This window comes from Hemibagrus wyckioides, linkage group LG15, assembly GCF_019097595.1.
Source record: "Hemibagrus wyckioides isolate EC202008001 linkage group LG15, SWU_Hwy_1.0, whole genome shotgun sequence".
Taxonomy (NCBI): Eukaryota; Metazoa; Chordata; class Actinopteri; order Siluriformes; family Bagridae; genus Hemibagrus; species Hemibagrus wyckioides.
Genome location: NC_080724.1, coordinates 14,080,001 through 14,100,090, shown reverse-complemented (window position 1 = coordinate 14,100,090; position 20,090 = coordinate 14,080,001). Strand labels below are relative to the sequence as shown.

Sequence of the window (20,090 nt, the reverse complement as noted above, 5' to 3'; positions counted from 1 at the left end):
AAAAAGTCCCAGTTCTCATAAACATGCCATTAGTTTGATTGGCCATAATATATATTCTTCCTAGGTGTGAGTGTATCAGTGTATCACATGGTGGCCTGCAATTCCTACTTGTGTACCTGGAATAGATAGTACCTGGATCCTCCAGAGTGCAACCCTAACCAGGAGAAAGCAGTTACTCAAAGTGAGTGAGCCAAAGGAATCCTAAACAGTCCAAAGAACCACTGATGATTATTTTTTAATAGTTGGTGAGGAAATGGTGCTGTTTTGGCTGTTTCAGTTGAGATGTGAAGGCAATGAAGGATTTTACTTTGGTCAGTAAAACTTGACAAATTCATCTGAGGAACCAGAGAAATTATTAACAGTGTGTTAAGGTACATATTGTATACACTTACACAGCATACACCCACAATTCAGAGAATCGTGTTGATGCTGGATGCTGGTTCATAATTAATTAGTAATAATGTCTATATTTCTGCAGTTCCTCTATTAGCTGGTTAACAGGCAGAGTGCAGCTTTAGCCTGTCTGGGCAGGCACAGATTGGATGTCTCATCCATCTGGTGTCAGTCCACCCTGAGGAAATGCTGTCTGTTTGATGTGGGCTTGGCTAATTACCCATTTCTGTTGCAACCCCTCTTTGGCCCTCTAGCTTGATACAATACCAGTAAGTTGCAGTATAAAAGAAAAAAGACATAAACACGTATGCCAACTCCCTGTACAGAAACAGGAGTTCCTGTCAGTAACATGAGGTTTGATTCAAAATGACTGGGATAGGTGAGTGGCAGTTCTTTTCCAGTCTCTTTTTGTGCAAGACAAAGACAATTTTTCAGTTGCCATAAATGTCTATGGTGGACCAATAACTAATGCTGGCTAGAGGGCAAATTGACTGGAATAATGTGCAGTCTGCAGTGCCAGCCAGCCAAAAATAATGAAGTGAAAGTGTGAAAGAAAGATGCCGAGCAGACGCAAGTCCCTTTTAAGTAAAGACTTGATAATGTACTTGAAATTTTGCATGTCTAATTGCTTCAGTAAATTGGCATTAATTCAATCTGATGACCTGATGGCCTGAATTTAGAGATGGAGAGAGACAGAGAGAGAGAGAGAGAGAGAGAGAGGGAGAGGAAGCTTGTCTTTGCTCTGTGTCTAAGCCAACTGGATATAAAAGCAGCTTTAAAGTTTTTATATGTCTGAGGTCATGGGATTTTGGGATTTTGGAAGAAGCTGGACATGTCCTAGCAGGTGTACAGTCTCATATGAGATGACATCCATTCCCATCTGGGTTGTTTGGAGTGCTGATGCTGGTCTAGCCAGTATGTAAGTGAATGAAAGAACAGGGCCTCTTTGGTCTCTTTGGTCACCCAAAGAGTTTTCTGTGATAATCAGCTTCACCTTAACAATGGGAGTTTGGCACCCATGCTGGTCTTTGCTGTGTGATATAATGATTGCATAGGGTCTCAGTCATCTGACCTGGGAGGAGTTGGGGATCAGAAAAGAATGAGAAAGTGGATTTCACTCCACACGACTGATCTGCCGTGAGGAGTGACAGGATTTAAGAAATGCTGTCCGGCTACTGACACAGTTTGCTTCATGAATGTATGGTGGAAATTTTATGAGATAGAACTTTTGCTTGCTAAAAATAAAAGGATTTCAACTTTTATCTTATGTTATTACGTTGCATTGCACTTCATTTATTACAAAAGTTGGTTGTGCAAAGAAACTCCAAACCTAACCCATACCATAAAACTTTGAAATGAATCTGAATGACTGTGATGTATGACTGATTTTCAGTGGAGCAATCATTTTCCTTGCTCCTTTGTGAAGAACATTTCCCAACGCCAAATGCATACCAAAGCCTTGTAACAAAGTATACATCACTGCCTTTTAGACAAGACTGAGCCACGAATCCTTGTGACTCAAGCATCTTCTGAGAAATCCTGCCACATCAAAGCACAGACATGATCCTGTCTTACTTCTTAGACTTTTGATCAGGACCTTTGGAGTGAAAGTGAAGGATGTATATACATCGTAAAGCAGCTGCTATCACAGTTGTTGCCACTCCATCAAAACCCTCTTTAGTGTATGTGCAACCTTCTGTGTGGGTAAGCAGGATGATGGGGCTGATAAGATGTCAAGATGTTGGTAACAGAAGAAGTGGATATTTGTCAGAATTTAGATTCAGTGAAAGGTTACAAGAGGCACAAAGGTTTAGAGGATTTAAAGTTTTTGTAATATTTATTTTCCAGTTAAATATTGTTTCATTATTTTACAGGATTGCACTGAAATGATTGGGTGATGCATTGATTTACAGTAAAATGCCACAAAACCCAATGTATACTAGGATATCTAATGGCTCAGGCTAAGGTTAGTGCTTTGAGCTTCAGATCAGAAGGGTATGAGTTGATATCCCAGCACCACCAAGCTGCTATGGTTGGATCCTTGAGCAAGATCCTAAATATTCAAGTATTCTGCTTCAGTCTAAAGTTTCTTTGGACAAGGATTAGTATACATTTTACAGTAAATATTTTGTAGTGCAGGGTTAGGGACGAGGTTAGCAGTCATATATTTTAACCTTCATTTATATGAAATCCAACATCATCATCAATTTGTCAGTGCAGGTTCCAGAGCAAGCAGGATTTACTAATGCTATTAGCTAATGCTAATGTCAATGTGTACAAGTGCAGTAGCAGTAGTGTAAGACATATTTTTCAGAGTAGAAACCAGTAACTATACAAAAAAAACCCCTTCAATTTTCGATAGAGTAAAATACACCACTTGCATCATTTCAGTTTCCTGATCTAGCATCTGTATTTGTGATGTGCAGATTAGAAGAGATTAATCCAGAGTAGAACGATTCAATTCAGCTTGGATTTCACATGGATGCCAACAGTTTAATTATTTAAATAGCTAAATATTTGAATATTATTTTAATTTATATTTATAATTTGTGGAAATCACAAGCTGGCATTATCAAAGTTCACCACAGGCAATAAAAATTCTCAACCTAGACCTTCATGTGTCCTGTAAGTAAAAAAAAAACTCCATAGTGGCTCTATGGATACTATGTGGATAACACTAAATGGATAACATCCATAAAAATCTGTACTGAATAGATCAGTGGAATTTAATTTACACTTAAAGGGGTAACTTCTGCTCTAAAGGAACCTGTTTGATTACCTGTTTACTGTGTGAGATTAGCGATTGTGGAGACCTGTGATTCATACAGCTCAGGTTTCTTTCTAGAAAGAACATTAGAACATTAGACAGCAGAACATTTGATTTGCAGGTAACCTGAGTCTCTGTTCTCTCATCTCAGGTGTCAGCCTGGAGAGCAGGGATTAGTGCTCTCTCACAGCCAAAGTACTTACAGACTTGCGGTGTGTTTTTGGCAGGAAAATCCTCTGAGCCTAAACAACTAGACAGAAGAAAAGAAACCATACTGATGTCAGACAGACTCAAGTAAAGGTCTTGAGACGCAATTACTTAACTGATAATAAATCATTATTGCTTGATGGGAAGTGTGGTCAAATTAAGTCAACAAACTGGATTTATCCAGGATGTGAATTGTGCATGCATTAATATGACTTTTTGCAAATTGACAATGTATTTATTTATGTCTAAGTTTTTACTATGGCTAATGATTGATGCTCAGTCTTGAAATTAGCACTATAACACATACTAAATGCGAATAAATTTGAGGATCTTAACTGTTCAAATGATTGTGCACACACTATATTCTCTCATTTATTCAATAGTCTTTATGCACATTTTGTTCATTTGGCAAAGTTTAACTCAGACATACAGTGATTTATTTTTTCTCATCTGTTCATAGGTTCACTTGGATTAGCTTAACCATTTGGTGTGACAGTACCAGGTCAAGCAGCAATAGAAGAAACAGCATGAGTGTGAACGCTTTAATGAGGAGCAAAAGGCAAAAAAAAAAAAAAAAAATAGTTTTATTGAAATGCGGTGAAAAGGCCAGCTAACAAGCTAAAGTTTTATCAAGACTGCTGGTGGATATGAGAAAGTAAAAAACTGTAGGATCTTGTCATCAGTTAATGTTATTTATTTTCATCCAAAAAAAGGTGTGATTACACTCTGTACTATAAAGTGCTATAGAGTATGTAAATTTAGGCTGTTTAAACATAGCTGTAATAATCTTCTTGCATGCTTTTAACATAGTTTCTGAGACAGTTCCTTTGTTGGGGTGGTGTAATAGTGCAGCATGTAGCAATGCTGCCTTACAACTCACCAGCATGAGTCTATCAACAGCTTGGGTTACTTACTGTCTGTGTGGAATTTGACATGCTCTCCCCGTGTCACATCTCCAAAAACATGTAGGCGTATTGGATATGCTAAGTTGCCTCTAGGTGTGTATGTGTATGGGAATGGGTGTGTGCACAGTGGACTGGTGTATACTCCTGCCTCATAGCTGGTATTCCTTGGATGGGCTTCACTACTGACCAGGACATAGTGTTTTCTAAATATATAAGAATGAATGGATAATTAAAACATTGTTTGCATTTGTATGATTTATTTTTACACCTACAGAACAATACAGTTATATTTGGGTTGGTGATGTTGTGGATAAAGAAAATGTTGTTTAGATACTACATTTTTGAAAACACTTTTGTTCCAGGTTAAATTGGAGTTCAATTACGTCCCAGAGGACACATCATCTATCATTTTCATTTAGTGTGCCGCTTGAGGAACTTGGGTTTTAATCAAAAAACGAAACGTTTTTGCCCAAGTGCAAGGACTGTACTCATGCTTGGCCTGTGTATCTTCTGTGTGTGTGTATTAGGTGTTGGACAGACAAGCAGTAGTCGTGGATCGTGTCCAGAAGCTTGTAGGGCTGCCATGGAGAGGGCACAGGCCCCTGTGAGCTCTGGCTCCAGTGCTCCTGTCCCCAGCAATCCTATCATCACGTCCAGCTCCAGCAGCAACAGCAGCAGCAACAGCCAGGGAATGACCAGTGTCAGCTCCAGCATCAGTAGCAGTGTCAGTGCCAGCAGCAGACAGCAGACTCTGCCACAGATATCAGTGTATGGGGGAATCCCTGACAGACAAACAGTGCAGGTATGGTGCATTATTCTCAGTTTCAGCTAAGCTCATGATTAAAAGGTTTCCCAATATTACAAGTTGTTGGTGTTAGTATTTACAACCATGGTTTTAAGCCTTGGTCTTGGGGTTTGATCAAAATGGGAAACTGAATGCTTTGGGTTTAAAATCTCAGCCTCAAGTTCATGCATGTGGTTTTTCGGTTCATGTATGTAGTGTAACCTTTTTTCAACCCTACAAGCAATTATTTTTGTTAAACAGGTTTTCTCTTAAAAAAAAAAAAAAACTACTGAACTCTGTCATGCTCCTCTGCTGCCCTCTACAGCCAGACAACCAACATTACTCTTCAGTTTTCGATCCCATAAACTATTCCACTTCTCAACAATTGAAGAGAAATGAATATATGAGCAGGTTACTTTTTCACTACTCTTCCATTTTATTATTTTATAAGTAGTCTGTGTTAGTAATGCAGCATTAGAAATCTATAAAGCACCTTATAATCATTTATCAACTTAAAAACTGTGTACATGCATTAGAGTGAGACAACTAAAAAAGAATCAAATAAGACAAGTCAAATAATTGTCAAATAATAAAAAATAGTTAAATAATTATAATAATAATAATCTAATAATTAAGTTATTAAAATATTAAATAACAACAGTAGTCACATAATTGTTAAATAATAAGACAAATCATATAATTTATAGCATTTTCACCTTACAATTAATTGTATTTAGCGTTCTTTTTTTTGCTAAAGTGGAAATGTTATTATTATTATTATTATTATTATTATTATTATTATTATTATTATTATTATTATTATTATTATTATTATTATCTGAATCTTGGATTCTTTTTAGTAATTAAAAATCTTAGATTTTTTGAGAGTGAGATTGAATGTCTGTAAAATTTTAAGGTCAGTTTGCTTTGGCTTTTGAAAAGCTGGCTTTGCATTTCGACCCCTCTGTGGGGATTTTGAACAGGAACCTTAGAACAGGTTGCTGAGCTATTTCTGTTAATGCATCAGGCTAAAAGTATTTCTTCTATTATTAATGATATTCAGTGGGAAAAGTATTCCGGCATCTGTGGTTCAATTTCTGGTTGTTTGGGTCACCACTGGTCCAGTTTTGACAGAAATTATTACTGTGATGCTGAGAACGTTATATTCTGAATTATTAAGTAGGAATATCTAAGCAATACCATAGTCTCTGAAACTAAATTGTAGCTATATTTCCAAAAGATATTTGGGTATTACTTTATATTGCACAGTAAAAGGTATTGAGTGTTCGACTTGGAGAATCTTCTGTTACTGATAGCACATTAGTCTTTTCTCCTTAAAGAAAGAGAAAAAGTAAGAGTTCCAGCACAGTTTAAACAGCTGTCTATGTGTTTTGGATTGTAGTGGTGTGTTGTGTCTATTCTGGCTGATGATGTGTTGTGTAGGATGGCAGTGGCTTGCAGATTTCACACTGTCTCTGTGTCTAGAGTTCATTGTTTCAACAAGTTTTCAACAAGTTTTTTCAACAAGCTTACCAAGAACTGTTCATAACAGCTTTGATTGATTACTTCCTGAGGGAAAGAAAATAGATCATTTCTAGTGCTTGAATGGTTTGCATGCTACCCTTGGCCATACAAGGGTACAGTTCAACGCTTTAATAATGCCTCATAAAGCTCGAACACTGTGCTATAAATAATTCACTGATAACTTGTAATCATGCTGCAGTGCAACGTCACTGTTCATTTTAATGCCATGTTGTGTACTGTACAGCTTTATAACTAATAATGACCCGTGAATAATTAATAAGCCACTGTATTAAGTACCAACAATTATATTAAAAAATTGTGAAATGACATCACTGAGCACTTCAAGTAAAATAAACATGTTAATTATTCCTCAGTGTAGAACTACTACAGACTTTATGTAGAATTAAGCAGATAATTCCACATTACTTACAAAACCACATACATATACAGTATTGTGTGTTATTGTTTATTATTGTTGCATGAAACTGAAATGTATAAAAACAATAAAGTCACATCACATGGCTGATTTGTTTTAATTCAATGAATCATGACAAGGACACACATGCATGGCGTGGACTCCACTAGATCCCTGAAGGTGTGCTGTGGTATCTGGAACCAAGATGTTAGCAGAAAATCCTTTAAGTCCTCTAAGTTACGAAGTGGGGTCTCCATGGATCAGACTTATTTGTCCAGAACATCCCACAGATGCTCAATTGGATTGAGATCTGGGGAATTTGGAGGACAAGTCAACACCTCAAACTAGTTGTTGTGCTTATCACATCATTCCTGAACCATTTTTGCTTTGTGGCATGGCGCATTATCCTGCTGAAAGAGGCCACAGTCATCAGGGAATACCGTCTCCGTGAAAGGGTGTACATGGTCCACAGCAGTGCTTAGGTAGGTGGTACAACTCAAAGTATTGATGGCAGGACCCAAGATTTCCCAGCAGAACATTGCCCAAAGCATGACACTGCCTCTGGTGGTTTGCCTTCTTCTCATAGTGCATCTTGGTGCCATGCGATGCAAATGGACCCGGCCATCCATGTGATGTAAAAGAAAACGTGATTCATCAGACCAGGCCACTTTCTTCCATTGCTGCGTGATCCAGTTCTGATGTGCCTATTGTTGGCGCTTTTGGTGGTGCACAGGGGTCACTGACTGGTATGTGGCTATGCCACCCCATACACAAAAAACTGCGATACACTGTGTATTCTGACACCTTTCTATCACAACCAGCATTAACTTCTTCAACAATCTGAAGTACAACAGTAGCTCGTCTGTTGGCTCGGATCACACGGGCCAGCCTTCACGCTCCATGTGCATCAATGAGCCTTGGCCGTCCATGACCCTTTCACCGGTTCACCACTGTTCCTTCCTTGGACCACTTTTGATAGTGACTGACCACAGCAGTCCGGGAACACCCCACAAGAGCTGCAGTTTTGGAGATGCTCTGATCCAGTCTTCTAACCATCACAATTTGGCCCTTGTCAAACTCAAAGCTCAAATCCTTACACTTGCCCATTTTTCCAGCTTCTAACACATCAGCTTTGAGGACAAAATGTTCACCTGCTGCCTAATATATCCCACCAACTAACAGGAGCCATGATGAGGAGATAATCAGTGTTATTCACTTCACCTGTCACTGCTCATAATGTTATGGCTGATCAGTGTAAGTGACGCATACTATATGTGAATCCTTGTGATCTTATAATTATAATCAATTATATTGTCTTACAATTATTCACAGATTATTTTAGTTATTCATTATACAGTACACTGGGGGCATTATACAGTATGAACTATGTGAACTATATGAATAGTGACACTTGTGTTACATTCTTCTTTGTGTGTGTGTGTGTGTGTGTGTGTGTATCAGGTGATTCAGCAGGCCCTGCACAGGCAGCCCAGCACTGCAGCTCAGTACTTACAGCAGATGTATGCAGCACAGCAGCAGCACCTCATGCTGCAGACCGCCGCCCTCCAGCAACAGCACCTGAGTTTAGCAGCAGTGCAACAGGTCCACACACACACACACACACACACACTTGGATAAAGATCAACTCGGATCTCAGCTCTTAAACTGTATTAAAATACTTTTTCTAATCTGCAGTCATCAATAATAATAAATATGCTTTATTATAAATACTTTATTTCATGTTAAAATATTCTATATGTAAAATACTGACTGTATGAAAATGATGGTTGTTATTGTTGCTGTTTTACTTTGGTGAGCTTATATATTACACTTCTAGACAAAATTGGTTCTTTGGATAGTTTAGATCTTCTTAGGAATCCTATCTAATAAAGAATTTCTAGACTTATTCCTCTGAGATCATAGAATATTAGATATGGTCCCAAGAAGAACCTGTTTCGATTTCGATTGCTTTTTCATTCTATATTAAATCAACAAAAACAAAAAAAGTGTTATTTTTCCCAGCAAATGTTCCATACATGAACATTTTCCAGCATAAGTATTAATACACTGAGCTACGTTTTCATTATATTCCTAAAGTCAGTGATTCTGTCTGCTAATTAGAAACCCCAACTAATTCTCTTTAACCTCTTTAACCTCCACTCAGCACTGTAGGATCTTTACTCAAAGGTCTACCAAACAGCTTGCGACTTGCTGTGATTGCCAAACAGGAAGTCAATTAATGAGGAGCTGAATGTGTTTGAGCATGAAGGAGTCCTGAAAACAGAGCTGAACCCTGAACAGATTTGGACGCATCTGTTATACAGTATAATTATAACTTATGTGAAGAAAATTTATGATGATCTTAGTGATGCATTCCGATATTTCCTGTAACAACTGTGGATATTTACCACGTGTATCGCCAGCAGCCTCAACCTCACCTAATACATACAAAACAAATTATTATTAGCCAAACCACATCCTGTACTTCTGGATAATAAAAACAAGACAATTACTAGTACATTTCCCAAACGGAATTATTTACTTCACATTCGCTGCTACTGTAAAGCCTCAGGCACATTGTATCATGGTGCCATTTCGAAGTTTATTGGTTTAGCCTGTCAGCAATGCTTCATATGAACATGCCGGGCTGTGAGAAAAAGACTTTCCTGCCATACTTGTTTACTTTGTGTTTGTTGTCTTTTTGTTGATTAATGAGGATTGGAATTGACTTATGACCCTCTCTCTCTCTCTTTCCCGGTTTCCCCCTACTCTTTTTCAGGCCAGCATTGTAGCAGGAAGACAGAACTGCAGTCAGAGCGGAGCTGCATCTCAGCAGGCCTTATCCTCTCAGACCACTGTACGCATCATAAATCTCTATGTAATCTAAATAAAGTCTCTTGTCTCATTCAACATGTCCTTAGTTCCCCAGAGCAAATAAGCAATATCATTCCAGCATACTGCTCTGTAACCATATATTACAGCAGTACAAGGCTCACACATGATACAGCGACATTTGTTGACCCAAAATAGTCCGTAATATCGAAGTAACAGAAAAATTAATGCAGCTTGAAAAATGAAAAATAAAAAGTCGTGATTTAAGTATTCACCCCCCTGTTGGTGTGAAACCCTTAACTTGCCAGAGGGTTGTTATTATTTTTTCTTTGGAGAAAATACCTAAGCAGCATCATAAAGACCAAGTAGCTACAAAATCAGTCCAAGACAAACTTCTTTAAAAGTATTAATCAGGTATAAATAATATCCATTACTGAGTATGGCACAACTGTGATTCTGCATAGAGGAGGCTGTCCACCAAAAGTAAATAAGGAAGGCATTGGTCAGAGAAAATGTAGATTAAGAATGTAGTTTTTGGGGTTTCTGTTTCTTCCACAGACAGTTTGTGGTGTTTGATATTTATAAATTATGTTCTAGTGTTGACTCAAAAGTTTTTAATGGAAGACTAAAGGCAGCTGTGGGGCAGTATGTAATATGATGAGACAGATATGAGAGACAGTCTTAACCAAGACACTTTCATCATCCCATTACAAAGCAGTTACCAGTTCCTTACACCTTTTCTGAGGTTTTTTAACATGTTCAGATTGATACTGAGGCATTTCTTTGTTTATTTTGAGCTATGTCATGTTAAATATCTGTTTATACACATTTTACAAATGGCTTAAGTTTACAGATTTGAAAAACTCACAGATACTTTACATTGAAGAATTTATAAAAGCATTTTGAATTATTTTTTGCCCCAACAACTGCCCTTAGACTTCCATTCTAAGCATGTTCATTGGTTTTCTCACTAAAGGGGAATTTTTACAATTTTTACAATTGATAGATATCAGGTTAATCTTCCGTTGATCTTAAACAAGCTGAATACAGCCCTTATTTTAACAGCAACTTACTTGGTGCATCAACACAACATGCTGCAGAACTAAACATTTGTAGGATGGAAACAAATGGCAACAATTAAGAACAAAACTTGATCTCAAGGGGAATACTCAGGAATGTCCATTATGATGGCTCTTAACCTATTGTCTATGTGATTTATATTGACAGACTAAGCTTCCATTCTTGTTTTTCCCCAGATTAAACTGGCCAGCTCTCCTGCAGCGGCGGCTCAGCTGATCAGCAGAGCACAAGGGGTGAACGCTTCTCCGGTCAGCATTACCCAACAGGCTGTGCTACTTGGCAACTCGTCCACCCCTACTCTCACCGCCAGCCAAGCACAAATGTACCTGCGTGCACAGATGGTAAGTCAATACACACACAAACCTACATAAACATAACCTTAATAATGTTATTGTAACCCACAGAAGTGGGTATGTGGTTCAGGCATGCATTCGTAGTCCCTGGTTTACTAACAACACAAACATACATCTTGTCAGCAAATCAGCTTATTTGTGCATTTTTACACATGTAAACCTTCAGTAAAGCTTCAGTATAGGGTTTGAATGTACTTTATAGGTGCAGATTATTATAGACTCTGCTTAAAAAAGGCACCGAATTTTACTGTTGTTTATCATTTTTCGTTTAAATTACAGTTTCTAGTGAGTGTATGTGTAAGTATTCTTACTGTCTTTTCAGCTCAGAGAGTAGTAATGAGGCATGTCCAGATTTTATAGTGGAAATTTATCCATGACATGTCACTGGGCTGGCCAACCACATTTACCACATTGACTCAATCCAGCACTTTTTCATAGCTATTTTAAAAACTAAATGAGAACCTGGATGGCAAATCAACAATTTCTGCTGGAAAATTTGTCCAAGAACATAAAATTTACAAGGTTTTGGAAAATGTATCCCACAGGATGAAGGATGAATAGGTAATAGCAGAATGTGCAACAGGATCCCATCAGTTTATTATTGACTTTACGGTGTGGTTTGCTTTAAATAGTATCTTTAAAATAGATGGTCTTATTTTTTTAATGTCTGTATAGTGTATGCCATTTCAGCAGTTGACGCTAATAATTCCAGCTTTTCCATAATATTAAGGCGAGGCAGAGAAAATATCTGCACCACTCTAGTCGACAGGCGCCAAACACAATAGTCCTGTGGTGTTTTCATATAGAGACAAAAACAGCACATTTTGGTATGATTTTCAGGCACAGCAAAATAGCCTTGTGCAAGTAGCTAGGAGCCTAGGCCGTGCTGTTCCTTTGTCCCCCCAGCTCATACTTACTCCGACCGCCACAGTCGCTGCTGTCCAGCCTGAGGCCTCATCACAGTCCGTCAACCTCCAGTCAACCAGCCCACAGGTACCTGATACTTCTGAAATCACACCAAAAATCTAAACAACATATCTCAATGCTGAAGAGTTTTCTTACTCATCTCAGATGCAGAGCCTGGTGTTGTGTAGCCAGCAGGGGGCAGTGGCCTCTTCTTCCTCCACCCCTCAGCCCCAAATACATGGGCTCAGTGTAAAGCAAAGCAGTGGAGGCACAACCCAAGTGGCTCTTCCCAGCTTGTCTGTGCCCCAGCTAAAGAGTCTCAGCTCTCAGGCTCAGGGTCAGCAGGGAGCGAAGCCCGGCATTGTGGATGCTTCATCAGAGCCAGCAAAGATGAGTGATGGTGTCAGTGAGATGAATGCACGTGTGATCAGTGTGAGCCACAATATGAGCACTGCAACAAACCATCCCCTCATCAATACTGGTAAGAAAGATACCAACTCATATGTAGCATGTGGAATAACAAATCTAATTCTTTATCTCATCCTGTATTGTTACTGCTAAATTAAACTAAATTAGTAGTTTCTTACGTCATGAAACTAAAGACTAGTTTTATTGTACATGATTTGTTGACAAGAATATTGTGTTAAAGGGAACCACCAAAACTGACCACCTCTTTGACCCGCTAGTAAAACATGACAAGTTTTAGATAACTAGTTCCATGAAACGGCAGAGGAGGGAAAAGAAGGAAAAATGTCTGAGTGGGAAAGCAGCTGGCCTTGAGGTCTGGGTTGAAGGAGGACATGGTGGGCAGCAATAGTGGCATGTCAGCACATTCGATCTGAGAGAGAGAGAGAGAGAGAGAGAGAGAGTGAGAGAGAGATGCTCTCAATTCTTACTCTAAGGATATCATTTAACACTGAGACAGATGTACCGCCTTATGTGACCTTTGAGAACAAATCTCCCCCCACATGCCATTTGGAATAGACGAGCCTCCACATTCACAAACAATGCATGAGCTTTGTCATGTGTAGACATGCTGAAGACGTCTCTGCAAATGATTGCCTTTAGATCTACCCTAGATGTATAGATAACATGCCATGAGTCATGAGTCACTATGACACGTCTGTTATGTTTCATTATGAGAAGAGGAGCAGCATATGTGGCCATGGGCTTTGTGTCATTCTCTATTTCCTCAGCATGCAGAGTGCTGTTTGAAGGGAAAACAGTCTTGTCACCAACAGTCTTTTAGAGTTGACTTGTCTTTTTGGAAATAGAGGTGAAAGCATTTTAAATAATGATGATCCGACTCCATATGAAAATGAAATTTGAATTATCTTTGGTCTGCACCGTAAGTGATTTCTTCCGGCTCTGTGTGTGTGTGTGTGTGTGTGTGTGTGAAAATGAATAGAAAATTAACCTAATGGTATATATCAGTGGTAGTCAAAGTGAGTTCAGGGACTCGTAAGGGGCTGTTAAACATAACCAGGGGCTCTTTTGCAGTTGGGGAAATCACCAACCACAGCTGGCAGCTTGCCTATAGTAGTAGCAGGTGAGGCGGAGCCATATATAAAACCATATATAAAATCCACTCAACAAATATTATGCATTCAAAATTAATTCATTCATAAATTCCTCATTCAAAACCCCATACATTTTAAATTCATTGTGTGAGTGATTTTGAGACAAAAATAGATGTAAGCCAATGTTACATTGCTTTGGTCACCTTGTGCACGTTGTACAATCTTCAGCACCACCAGTGCTCTATTTACCGCCATAAAATTTCACTGTTTCATGAAATGGTCACTAACAGGAATTGCAACAAACACTCTCAGAGACACATTAGGGCAGGAATCACTCTGCCCCATGATTTACACTATGAATGTTTTTGATGACTGGGGAGGAGCAGCTGATAGGACAGTTAATGATATTACCTCGCCTGTGACTCGTCTGTGGCAATGGGAAAAACACATGTAGTATGGAGAACAGATGAATTTCTTTTTTAAAAATCCATTTGGAATGTAAGCTATCAAATTGAACCATCATTTTTCATCCTTCAGTCCTTTCCCTGATTAGAAAGAAAGTTTACGCTTCGCTCTTATCGTGCTAACTACGATGTTAACATGTCTGTGGGATTATCAGCAGCCAGAAACCATAACAATTGCACCACTTGCTTGAAAAATGATAATGTATGATTTTAGTAAAGCTGTAAAAGAAAGGAAATCTGAAACACTGAGCAATCGAATTTCTGTAAAAATTTAGGCAAATAAAACAGCAAGGTGGTGGTGTTATGTCAAAGGTGTTCCATTTAATCAGCTAAGGTTAACTGCACAGTGAGATTTACTGTTGTTATGCTATCCGTGTTTTGGTGCTGCCTTTTAGTCCACACTACTCATTTTATCTCTCAGTGAAAATTGGAGTAGATATCTAGTTTGTTCAGGTTCATTCGAATCTTGTACAGTCTTGATTGCCTATTACAGATTTGCTCTAAACCTCAGGCTACTAAATATGTTCATATTTAATGTCACCCTGCCTCACCAGCATCTAACATTATGAGCTGCTTTTGTTATACTGCTTACTGAGTTCTTTATAGTTATTTATTAGCCGGTTTGTGTGATCAGTTGAATTGATTATTTGAATGGATTCAATCCAAACTACTGTAAGCCGTAGAAGTCAACTTGGAGCTAATGTGGAAGGGTCATGGAAATAAAAACTTCATGGAAAGCCAAAAATATTATTGTGCACATTTATGTTTTGAATTTAAATAGTTGGAATAGGTTCATAAAATAAATCTGTACTAAAGGATCTGTGCAATCTATTTTATCGTATAAAGGGGTTCTTGCTTAAAGTAAGTTTGAGACTCCTTAAGCCTCAGAGATGCATTATATTATTTTGAATTTGAGTGCAAAGGCATATCTTGAAACTGTGGTACTGTGTAATTTTAGATGTCTGTGCCCAATTTGTATGTTGAACGGTGTGTAAATGCATTTGAAACTGATGTCAAAGTAATCTGATCTGAAATACTTTCTTAGGTAATAAACTCTAAGGTTAATAGTTATATTGGCCTATGTAATTTGAAGAGTAGTGACCAACTCTTATAAGAAGCTCAATCATATGTTGAGAACAGAAACTAAAAACAAACTAGGCTGAAGCCGGACACTCATATATCCTTGCTTCCTGCTTCATAAGCTCGCCCCATTAATTTCATCACACATCATCAGTCACGGTCATATTAATAGAAGTGAGCTGCCACTCAAGACAATTCAGGCCTCAATTACACTCCACCAAACACGTCTAAACGGGAACCACAAGCAGACTTGAGGTGTTATTTTTGAGAGAGTACTACAGATCATGTGGCAATTCTGGCTCATGCTGACATATTTCCTGTCGAATAAAGTTAAAAGGGGAAGAGCACAGTGTTTTACTGTAATGAGTTACAGACAGACAGAGCATTACATTTAAAGAGATTATGAAAAGACAATGATACTCTATTGAATCTGAACAAAAGCAGCATTTTACTAGATTCCGGATACATTTCTTTAACTCCACATGTTAATAATAATCACGTTTTTTTCACATGTGCACATTTATTTTTACATCTGATTTTTTTCCCCCCATGTGATTCATTTATTACGTTATATGAATCATGTGAAAAATAACTCAAATAAAAATATGAAATAAAATAAATTTTAATAGCATGTTGATTTGGGATTATGTGATTTTTTTTTTTGACATGTGACAAATGTTTACTTGTTTACATGTGGGCAATATGGGCGGTACTTTTAGGTTTCTGTCACGTAATACTCACATATGTGAAAAACGTGATCACATAGGAACCTATCATCATTTGAAATGTATTGATTTTTCTACATAGGTCTATCATCAAGTATAATCAAAACAACTTGTTAAAGAATCTTAACAGAAAGATTGAAATCTATATAAGGCTCAATACCTAATAATCTCTTAATAAGTATATAGTAAGCAGTTTTGTGAATTACATAACCATGTCATTACAATTTACATCCTAATCCACATCACAGTTCCATAGCTTCACTCACAATAAACTCAGGCCAGTTCCTTCCTGGCTCATAGTAACACCCAAAAAAAAAAAAAAATTAGAGAGGAAGTGCCTTTAGAAACACTAACACAGTGAATCTATAAGGAAGTGTGTGTTTGGAAAGAGGCATTTTGTACACCCCATATTTTGTTCATGAGGAACTCGTTAAACATGAAAAGCACATAACCAGCAGCATGAACCACACTATAGTATTTGGGCTATGATTGGAGTGAACTCTAAGCAGGACCAGACGTTTTTAGCACTGATCCCCCAAAGTCTAGATACAAGAAAAGCTCTGTGCGGGTTGGAAGAACTGAGCAAGCATGTCATGTACTATAAGTAGAGTATATGACATATAGAGAGAAGCACAAGCTCAAAAAGACCTACGCTTATGTTATATTTGTGTATTCAGTGTTAATCTTTAGGAAGCTGAAGCATTACACATACATAACAGAAATAATTGCTATTCTCTGGCATCTTTGGAGAGTCAGGAAGTCCAACAGACTTTCCTTTTTTCATTAAAAGGCTCCAGGCTGGGCCCCTCAAGAACAGGAGGCAATTATTTATTAACATGCATGGCAACTTAAGCCTTCCATGTCCAGTGATATCACATCAGATTTGATCCACATCATATCTGATACAGCACATCAGGGGCATCCTGTATCAAAGGTATGAGACGTATAAACTCAGCCTTTACTTCAGGGGAGGATTTTTAGGAAATCTCTGCAAATTCAATTTTCAGTTCAATTCAGTTCATTTGTATAGCGCTTTTAACACTGGACATTGTCTCGAGGCAGCTCTACAGAAGAATAGAAACATAGAAAAATTTCAGTTACTATTTATCCATAACATTTATCCCTAATGAGCAAGCCTGAGGTGATGGTAGCAAGGAACAACTCTCTGAGATGCACCTTCAGAGGAACCAGGCTCAGAAGGGAACCCATCCTCATTTGGGTGACACTAGACAGTAAATAATGTAAATGTAAATAATGTCCTTTCTTCAACAGTTCTCATGGAATTGTGCAACCAGTATCTCCTGAGGAACTAATAGGTTAGTGTAGTTTCTGAGTTCATTATTGACTCATTGACACTAATCAAATGGGTGCAGATTGAAGCTAGGCCACGTATTGAATATCTTCATAAGCCTGTGACTGTGATATTTTCTAGTGAATTTAGTTTGTTCACAATGACAACAATGTAAACAAACTAGAAACCTGCCACTGTGAACCTCTTTGCGTGATTTTTTGTTGTTGCAAGAACTCATTACCTGTTCATTTTGAATAATGTATTCTTTGTGTTGTGCTACTTCTCAGGCGATGTAAATAAGTAGCTTTTACTTGCCTGGTTAAATGAGTCAGTTAAATATAATTTCAAAGCTGATATTTCTATCACTTTAGGTGATTCAAAAGCGATTGACGTTATACCAACATACTTCATGACATCAATATACAGCAAAGAAACGCTGCCAGAGATCTGAAGCTTTATAAAGAATATCAGCTCAGCTTTCTCTGATATAAAGCACAGGCATTATAATGTGAATACAGTTATCAACATGTTTAGATGAGCACACCAATGTGATATTCTTTATAAAGCTGAGAGTATAGAGAGCTGCACACTGCCAAATGAACCCATTAACCTAATGTCAACACTGCAATGAACAATGAAAGCACTACCTCAGGGGATCCCTCAGGCATCAGGTCTAAAACACAGCGCTAAGTGCCCTGCCTCATTTTTAATCTATCCCTCTTCATATTGATCCAAAGCTCTCACTCACGCTGTCGAATGCTAGCATCTCTTAAAAAAAAAGACCTTGTAGTTTTCTAATCAAACTGAGATTTGGTTGGTAAACAGCAACAGGAAAGGAAACAAATAAATTTTATAGCCTAACGCAGCTTTGCCCTTTTGACTTCCATTAAAATCTCAACTGCTGTACCTAGTTAGCTAGTTTTCAGCACTGCAGGAATACATCTTAAAACACCACCATCATAATGAGACCACATCTTTTAGAAAGCAGTAGGGTGTGCATTGCTTTCAGCTAGTACATTCAGAGAGAAAGTCTGAGGTTAGTGTGTCAGTTGCCTTAGTATCAGATTTATTTATGAACCTCATGAGGAAATCCACCTTTGAGTAATGGAGGGTGGGATACACTACAAAAGCTAATGAGCTACAGAGTTCAGTGCAAATCCCCCATGGTTGGAAAATGTATCTCTGTTTGTTTTTTTGTTTTTATTTAAATGCAATAAATATTAATTCCAGAAAATGGAAAAATGGACCAATTTAATGTGGGACAGCAAGACAATGATTTCAAGAAGGCAAAATGAACAGAAATATATTTTTAAAAAATCATTTCATAACAAACTCACCCAGCCTCCTTGTATATGGTGGCAGTTACAAAGGCAAAATCTTTTTATTTATTAAGTTTCATCATTTAATTTTTAATAATCTACTTGGCCACTTTTAACAAGAAACATACTAAATGTCTCATTGCTATACATAAAATCTTTTGGTCTTAGTCATCTCACCCTGAGGATATGCAAACTTTTGCAATAAAATGTAAATTGCTCATTTTAAAGTAAAATATCTTCAGTATAGTATCCATATTATATATCTCCATGGTGTATTTTTTTTAAAAAAAAACTCAGTTTGTATGATATATATATATATACAGCTCTGGAAAAAAATAAGAGACCACTGCAAAATAAAAGGCTGACATAAATATATAAAAATATAACTATTGTTATTTAGAGTGTATATTTAAAGGAAATGGCAACACATGAAAATAACCCAAGATCATGCAGTATTTGCAGAGCTTTAATAACTCAAATAAAACAAAATGCAAATAATCTGTAAACAAATCGTGTTAATGCTTTGGCTAAATAACGTTAAGAAATCAGTATTTGGTGGAATAACCCCGATTTGCATGTGTTTTGGCTCCATGCTCTCCACCAGTTTTTCACATTGCTGTTGAGGAACTTTATACCACTCTTTTTGCAAAAGAAAAGCAAACAGCTCAGCTTTGCTTGATGGTTTGTGACCATCCATCTTCCTCTTGATGACATTCCAGAGGTTTTCAGTAGGGTTCAAATCTGGAGATTGGGCAGTGGTATCTTATTTTTTTTTTTTTTCCCAGAGCTGTATATATAGTCGTTTCTATAGGTATGTTACTGATATTTGTTTAGTCTCTACTGTATCTGAAATGGCTTTGCTGTGTTTGTTACCATTCAGTAGAATTTCTTTCGTCTTGGACATGAAAATCAGTTTCACACAACTTTAGATTCCTTTATGTTTTTAGCATATGCGCAAATTCAGACCCATCAACTGCTCCAGCAACACAAGCAGCAGTTTGTGATCCAGCAACAATCCCAGCTCCCTCAGCCCAGCGTCCACACCCAAGGCCAAGCTATGCAAACAATGGCCATCCAACCTGCTTTAGCGGGTCAACAGTGTGCCATTCCTGTGCTGCCCAAACCATCCCCTCAGCAAGCCTCCATCTTCCACTCGACTGTGAGTCCTAGAATGCTCAACGGTCAGTCTCCCTTGTTAAATCCCAGCAAAGTCAAACAGGTGCAATTAACGGCCGTCAACCTCCATTTCCAGTCGCCGCCAACCCAAGTAAGACAGGTTCAAACATATTTCTATCGATTTTTACATGGTTTATTGATTTAAGCCTGGCTCTCTGAGCTTTCTGTTCTGATGCCGAATTTCAGACTGCAGTGACAACACAGGATAATGCTGATAAGGAGAACACTTTCCCTCCTCCAGTAAGAGATGACTGCCTTGGCCAAAGTGATCAGCAGCTGCTATGCCAACCAGCACAAGATCCAGTCGGGACTGAACAATGCTTATATGATCGCAGCCAGCTGACAGTGA

The 20,090-nt window shown here is 37.9% G+C and overlaps 1 protein-coding gene across 2 annotated transcripts in view; it reads left to right on the top strand.

The window, feature by feature from the left end:
* Nucleotides 1-20,090, top strand: part of phc2a (polyhomeotic homolog 2a (Drosophila)) — a 39,680-nt gene that overhangs the window by 8,548 nt on the left and 11,042 nt on the right. Inside the window, exons 2-9 of one of the 2 annotated variants that reach the window (XM_058409242.1) lie at nt 4,800-5,074; nt 8,457-8,597; nt 9,775-9,852; nt 11,084-11,248; nt 12,167-12,253; nt 12,332-12,647; nt 19,513-19,832; nt 19,928-20,090. The exon at nt 19,928-20,090 is cut by the window's right edge and continues 9 nt beyond it. In XM_058409242.1, coding sequence (XP_058265225.1) covers nt 4,856-5,074; nt 8,457-8,597; nt 9,775-9,852; nt 11,084-11,248; nt 12,167-12,253; nt 12,332-12,647; nt 19,513-19,832; nt 19,928-20,090 — 1,489 coding nt within the window. In that variant the 5' untranslated portion in view covers nt 4,800-4,855. Of the gene's footprint in view, nt 1-4,799; nt 5,075-8,456; nt 8,598-9,774; nt 9,853-11,083; nt 11,249-12,100; nt 12,254-12,331; nt 12,648-19,512; nt 19,833-19,927 lie in introns of both variants that reach the window. The other variant, XM_058409241.1, reaches the window with a different exon arrangement.